Source organism: Gossypium hirsutum, chromosome D08, assembly GCF_007990345.1.
Source record: "Gossypium hirsutum isolate 1008001.06 chromosome D08, Gossypium_hirsutum_v2.1, whole genome shotgun sequence".
Lineage (NCBI taxonomy): Eukaryota > Viridiplantae > Streptophyta > Magnoliopsida > Malvales > Malvaceae > Gossypium > Gossypium hirsutum.
The window spans coordinates 60,760,067-60,767,770 of record NC_053444.1 but is presented as its reverse complement, the minus strand read 5'-3'; the positions used below and the strand labels follow the sequence as shown (position 1 = coordinate 60,767,770).

At 30.5% G+C, this 7,704-nt stretch overlaps 1 protein-coding gene across 1 annotated transcript; it reads left to right on the top strand.

The window, feature by feature from the left end:
• The first annotated feature begins 595 nt into the window (after positions 1 to 595).
• On the top strand, positions 596 to 1,503 carry LOC121219900 (nuclear transcription factor Y subunit C-4). The gene has a single exon (XM_041098641.1). It carries the CDS (start codon positions 986 to 988, stop codon positions 1,349 to 1,351), a length of 366 nt encoding a protein of 121 aa, XP_040954575.1. The 5' UTR covers positions 596 to 985; the 3' UTR covers positions 1,352 to 1,503.
• The last annotated feature ends 6,201 nt before the right edge of the window (positions 1,504 to 7,704 follow it).

Genomic DNA, 7,704 nt, shown 5'->3' with positions numbered 1-7,704 from the left:
ACGATATAACATTTTAAATAATAAATATATTACTAGATGTAAACAACAATCATTCATTTGAAAGCTGTGGGATGTAGGGGTGTTTAAACGGTTAACTGATTTGAATTAAAATTAATCAAACTTTTAATCCTTTAATTGTTAACTGAACCGGAATTTATATGTTTTATTTTATTTTATTGTTAAAACAAGTATAAAACATATAAAAAATAAATTAATAATGCTCATTTGATTGAATTAGTCAAATTAGTAATAGCCTAATATATATAATATTATTTATTAAGTTCGGTATGAATTAACTGATAACCGAAATTTCAAAAAAATCTTTAACTGACTTCCAACCAACTAACTGAATTAGATTGATTCAGTCGATTAATTCAGTTTTAACCAAAGTTTGAACACCCCTAACAAGATGTACCTCACCCAGTCACTCCATACCATTTGAATATTAAAACCAAAAACCTCCAACGCAACGCTTTTAGCTTTGAGCCAACTTCAAAATAAACAAAAGAAGTAAATAAGATTTGTTAATATTTATAAATCGATCTGTATTTGTCACACACAAAGTAGCAATTTGTCTTTATAGATGGTTGAAAAATGCATACTAACACTTGATAAAGACATCGGATCCTTGACCGTTAAACATATGACGTCCCTCAACCCCAAAAAGTAGTGCTAAAATACTATAAAACCATACAAATAGTATTAATAAATAATAATTAAAGAGTTGAATTCTATACAGCACGTCAACATGATGATGTTGGGTTTCGGATACTGAGACGAAACCCTAATTTTCTTTTATAAAAGAAATCATTTATTGGTTTTAATAGCCTTATAGGGCTTGCCTTGGCAGCCATTTATCAACAGCCATTGGATGCTGCCGGCCGAAGCAATAATAAGCTAGCCGGCTCCACACATCACCACTGCTCCCTTTCACATGTCTATATATAACGAAGCATAAAATTGGGTTGACCATTAAGGTATAGATATGAGGCAAGCAGGGACATACTCGGGCATACTGTCGGGCGGGATATCGGGGAAAACAGGGCCTCATTTGTTGCCGTTGGCAAGGATCAAGAAGATAATGAAAAAGTCAGGGGAGGATGTTAAGATGATTTCCGGGGAGTCTCCCATAGTGTTCTCTAAGGCCTGCGAACTGTTCATCAAGGAGCTGACGCAAAGGTCGTGGATGGTTACCATGCAAGGCAAGAGGAGGACGCTTAATAAAGAGGATGTTGCGTCGGCTGTTATGGCTACGGACCTGTTTGATTTTCTTGTCAATTTGGTTTCTGAATCTGGTAATTCTGGGGAAGCTCCTCCTCCTTTGGAACTGGATACCTTCACGTCTTCATAGTTATGGCTTCTCTCTACTTTATACAAATATGTAATAACAAGTGAAGTCCCCAAAGTAATTCTAAATCATTAATGCATACTAGATTTATGTTACAGTAATGATAAAGTTAATTGTCTATCTTTCATGGTAATTTGGGTTTAAATACAAAAGGAAAAAATAAATACACCATAAAAATATAACATAATTTATATATTAGAGAGTATTTTTATAATTTTATAATTAATTTAATGTCTAATCCACTCATGACAACAACTCAAAAAAACACATTTATCAGCTAAGCTATCATCGCTTCATCTCCCTTGTATAAATCAAAGTCAAAAATTAACCACTCAGACTTGCATTTACGGGTTAATAACTTGAAAGGTTCATTTATTGATCAATTTAATTTTTGTACTAAATTGCAATAAAATTAACATTCATTGATTCAAAAATATAATTTATAGTTTAGCAGAGTTAATATTTTAAAGTTTCAACAGTTCTGTAAATAAAATATTTTGTTTGGAATTGAATTGTAATTGAAACAAATATTTTGTATACAGTAAATGTTGATTCTATTACAATTTAGACTTGTTTGATCATTTTGAATTGTATAAAGATTAAATTGACTCAGTTAATAATACATAGACTAATTTGATTTAGTCCCTATAATATAGGGACCTCCAAGGGAATTTGACCAGCATTTATGTCTAATGTCAAGTATTGAATCTATTGATTAGATTTGTGATATTATTTTTTCTTTTCTTTCTCTATCGTTAAGATTTTTTTAAGTGTTTTGTTATTATTATTATTATTGATCATATTTGAATATAAAAATAGTGATATAAATGAAGTAGCTAGCACGCCCTATTCACCGTCACCATGGACGGGGCAAAGCGAAGAATATAATTGAACAGGGACTGAAATATTTAAAAAAAAATGTTATAAAGAAGACTTTTAAATTTCAAACTTTACTCATATTTAGTTTTTAATTTAATTTTTTATTTATTTTAATTATTGTAATGATTTTCCTTTATTTGATTGATTGAAAAGGTGAATGGATAAAATTAAGCTAATAATAATTAGCAGGGTTTTAACCGAAAGTGTTATCAAATTTATTGTATCAAATTATAAAGGGATCAAAATAAAATTAATTTACCTTTTTGGTTCCAACTGAAAACATTTTTAAAATATGTGGCCAATAAATCGCAACTTAAGGACACCAGAAAAACAATTTTCCTTATTATAAAATATGTATGGTATTTCAAGAAATTTTTAAAAAATTAGGAGGGGCTAAACATAAAAATAATCCTTATCCTGAATAGAAGGCTAACCTTAGAAGATATATTTGATTAAATATTAAGCATTTTATGTTTAATGTAATTTTTATATAAAAAAATATTTGGTATATTTTCAGTTGAGTTTTTAGATTTCACAGCAATATTATAGTAACATATTAAAAGAAGAAGAAGAAACACGTGTTAATTTTTTAAATGTATCAAATACTCACTTTTTTAATAATACATGTTTTATGTGTTTTAAAGATTGGGTATTCTAAAATTTTAATAGTTGACTAAATGGGTTGGAACATGATGGCCTCAGGATGATTTTTTCTATGGTTGGATTACATTCGAGCCATGCTTAATCATAACATGTGATTTGATATATAAATTTAAAATTTTTTATATATTTAATATATTTATATATTTTTAATTTATTAAAATTTTATACATGAGCAATTTAATAATTTTAATGTTTATATTATAATATTATATATTACTATAAATTTTAAAATTGTATATTGTAAATTAAATAATATAATTATTATAAATTTTAAAAAAAAATTCTAGTGCACGAGAACGTGTATTTAAATACCTTTATTTTTCTACTTTAGAATTGAGAAAAATTATAGATAATTTGAAGTATTGTATAAAAACACACAAACTAAAAAGAAAAGGTTAGATTTAGGTTTTGAATGTTTGAATCGAAACCCAACATATATTTTAAATTCTCAAATTTTGAATCTAAGTTCATTTTTTGATCTTAAAATATTCATTCAAGCTCTCTCAAATTTTAATTTTAAATCAACCTTCAAACTTAATGCATGCTAACATGTGTCTAGGGCCAAATATATTTTTCTTTAGGATTTATTTCCAAAAGTTTGTGGGCCTAACTCAAGCAACCCAACTACGAACCCCAGGTCCCTTAATAGACATTTAGCTTCACTATCAAATTCAGAGCACAGTCGAAGTCTCAAAAGAGGAATGCAGGAGCAGAAAATGTACTAACAACAATTAGAAACGACAAAATTGATAATAATCTATCCTATCCTTCAAAAAGGAAATTGATAATCTAAAATCTACACATAATCATGTCATGTATATGTAACCTACTCCGACACCAGGCACATAAGTTAAAACTCATTGCTAAACAACTTTGATCATGAAATTAGGCCGATAAGCAACAGAACACTACTGTTTCGGCAATCCCATCAGGGATCAACAACTCCTTGCTTTCTACTCTATATGTCGGTGGCAGCTGCTGCGCCATGTTTTCCTTTCCCAGTTTCTTGCTTGCCTCCACCGCCACCATGTTTCTGCTCTTCCCACCAATTTCACCTGTTTTCTTCTCCATCCTTCTCATTATAACATACTCTTCGGGTATGAAAACATCCATTACAGCCACTGTATTTGGAAGCTTATAGTGGACGGAGAGAGACTTGTACTATTTATGGGAAAAGTGAGAGAGGGGATACCATGGGCGTTGGTCCCATGTATTTGCTTAAACTACCTGCTTTTTTTTCCCTTTTTCAGGTTCTGAGCCTTTGGGCTTCCAAGGTGCGATTGTTTTGAAAAACGTAAGAGCCTAGGCAAAACTAAGTGTGAAATGAAAGAGGGACAGATAATGTCATGCGTTGGCATTATGGGACACGTGTGATGGAACCAAACCAATATTGGTTTTTGTTCTTAATTGTCCTATTTTTATTTTTTAAATAGTGAAAGAGATTAATTCAATCACATTTAAACATGTATTTTGAAGGGTGTTATGCTCTTATCACGGGGCACGGACTAGATCCCACGATCTTTTGCCCAAAGATGACGGTGTTAGGGTACGACAGCCTACTATATCATAACAACGACCAACGGCATGCATTTAACATTTAACTTTTTAACTTTTCATCACATTATACGATTCCTTACACAATGCTATAAAATAAGAAACAGTTTTCTATAAAAAATTTGAGTGTAAAACAGAAAACTTCTTTTTCGAGATTCATCTTCACCCTCTTATCCTTTCTTCCCTTCTTCTTTCCATTTTCCCATTGCCGACTCTTTGTTTTGTATAAGCGAACTGAATCTCATTTTTTTTACCTTCTCCTCTTTGGATGCACTTTTACCTCTAGTGCAATACGTTTAGAGTCACTTTTTAGCTCAATTGCACCGCTGCAATCTCTTTGGATCGCTAGGTTCAGTGCAGTGAAACTTTTTACCATGATGGAGTTTTTTCGACTAGAATTTTGAGCTTCAATGGAGTAAACGCAGGTCCAAATGAAGGGGTAATCTCCATTTTACTCCTTCCACTTTTTAACTCTATTACTATAATATTATTTTTAACATAAATATAATTAGAATTTTTATTTAATATCAATATTTTTAATGGATTCAAATATAGTGTTTTTTATTCCTAAACATAATATTTAGCATTGTTATAAAAATTTGATTAGCTGTAAAAATAATTTATCATTTAATTAAAATATTTATAAAAATATTGTGATACATATTATTTTATTAATTAAAATTATAATTTCACATATTTTTAATAATTTTATAAAAATAAAATATTTAAAAACTTCTGTTGTATAAGTTTTAATGTAATGCTTTTAATAGTTATTTTATTTCCTCACATTACTGTTACAATTGCGTTTGAATTCAAACACACATTCCATCGCACCACCAATCCAACTAAGATTATCTAAAATGAGAATATTAAATAATTAGTTTGAGACTTAAGTAGTTAAGCTCAGGGTCTGACAGAGTCTTTGTAAGATAAAAATTTTAATTTTTAGTTTTTTATAATTTATAAAATTTTAAATTAATATATGTTAAAACTTCATCTTGACCTTTTAAAATAATAAAAAATTAATTTAATCATTTAAAATTATAAAGATATAGATTATTAAAAATGATAAAATTATATTTTTACTATAATAAAAATTTGCAACTTAATTCCGTCTTCCCTAAAATAATTTTCTAATTTCGTCCTTAGTTAAGATTGGTGGAATTAACAAACATCCAAGCATTTCGCAAAAAGATTGGTGAAGTGATAAGTGTAATGTAAGTGCTGGCATTACTACAAGATTTATTTAATGGTTAGCCGGCCCGGCAGCCTTTGTTACAAGTTGGGTAATAAAAGCGTATTTTCTTACCAGAATGGACCGTAAGAAGCGGGTCTGTAACGCCTGATTCTTAAAAGGTTAATATTTATTAAGAGAAGTACATAGTTGGGTTAGTATTTGGTGATGTATATCTTTTGTTAATATTTTTCTATGCTTGTTCACCAGCGAAAAGCATAGAATAAAGACGCAAAAGTGAAAGCATGGAATGGTAAGAGTCACGAGAGCTTTCACGCGCGTGTTGCAGACCAATCGGCCGCTATATGTTTTCACCGACTACCCGGGCGGTGGAGGAAGCTGGTAAATTTAAGGGAACTATCAGCACCACAAAACTTTTAGAACTCAGAGAGACCACGATGCACAATTAGCCGGTTGCAGCTAAACAGTCCCATGTCAGCTATCACACATCTCACTTTACAAAAATCCTGCTCGTAAAATTTAAAAAAAAAAACACTTCACAAATCTTATAATAATGAGGAGGAGGAGGTTTAGATTCTTCTACCAGATCACCTCCAGTGAACAAGGCAATTACAAGATCAAAAGAAAGTTTTATAGCTCCTGCATTTTGATCATTTTCAAACACCATTAATAAATTTCACAATTACCTACAATTCATTAATTAATGGTTTGAGATTAGTCCTAGATTTGTTGTTTTTTTTTCTCAAAATTAAATGATACCCATTTCCATTTCGGTCCAGATTGAATTCAGAATATAATAACACTCAGCTTGACTCGTTTCGTTCACTTGTATTTTGCTTGTTGTTTCCCTAATCGATACCACAAAAAAACTACAAAATTTTCACAAAGATGTAAACCCCCCCCAATCATCATTTATCTTTTATGTAAAGGCTCCAACTTTCTATATCTACATACCACAACCACCCGACATTTCCCAAGAGATTCCTTTTTCTATATTGATAATTGGTGTTATTTTAGGTGGAGTAGCGGTGGCTAAGCTAAGGGAATACGTTATGGGAGAGCAGGAAGCCGACAAAATGGCAACCGCCTCTGAACCCAAGGTGGTGCAGCAGCCTGTCTTAGTATCCATGGATGATGTAGCTGAAGACAAGAGCTTGATCCCACCAATCTCTTAAAGTATGCTTTCTCTACTATCTTATAAACACATGTCAATACTATTGGTTGCATGCATGTACTAGGAATCATAATGTTAACGGAAAATGTTAGTTGGTGTAATTAGTCTGGTTGGAATGGGAAATTTTCAACCGTTCGGTTTCACAGGCTGCAAGCATCATTTATTATTATCCGGCTTCACTATATGTTGAAAATGGCAGAAGTTGCAGCAGCACCAGATAAAAAGAAAAGTCTAAACAAAAGAGGGAGATGTCGACATAGGCTTATTTATTGAGTAAACTACCTCAATGTCACTAAATATTAATATTTTATGTTTTAGTTATTCAATTTTAAAAAAGTTATAAAATGGTCAAAAAATTATTTTAAAATTTTTATTTAAGTTATTAGGTTGGTAAATTTTTTTTAAAAAAAGCGGTCTAGTGAGCTCAAAGTGACACTTCAAATATCAGTACGATAGACTAGTACCTACCAACGAGTAGTGAAATTTATCTTAGATCTAAGGTAATCAAACGATCAATGTCAAAGATTGGAGAAGAAAATTGTTTGGATTTTAGTTTACAGATTCATGACATTTAAAGTTTTTTCATTAAAAAAATTGAACTATAGAAGAGAAGAGAAAAAAAGCTTTCGATAGTTGTAGGTATTGCAAATAGAAAAAATAATGCAACAAAGATTTTAACAATTCAATGACTTAAATAAAAATTTCAAATAGTTCAATGTTACTTTACTACCTTTGAACGTTAAGTAGTTTAGTAACCTTCTAATTACTTATTTGAAAGCATCTATGTTGGAAACTAAATTTATTTGCAACATTAAACTCGAATCCAAGTAACATTTTTCTTTCATATCAACGGAGAGTTCACACAATAGAAAACATGTTACTCTCATCCAA

Coding starts and splice junctions, on each gene's coding strand:
- LOC121219900 (XM_041098641.1), top strand. CDS start 986: ATGAGGCAAGCAGGGACATACTCGGGCATACTGTCGGGCGGGATATCG.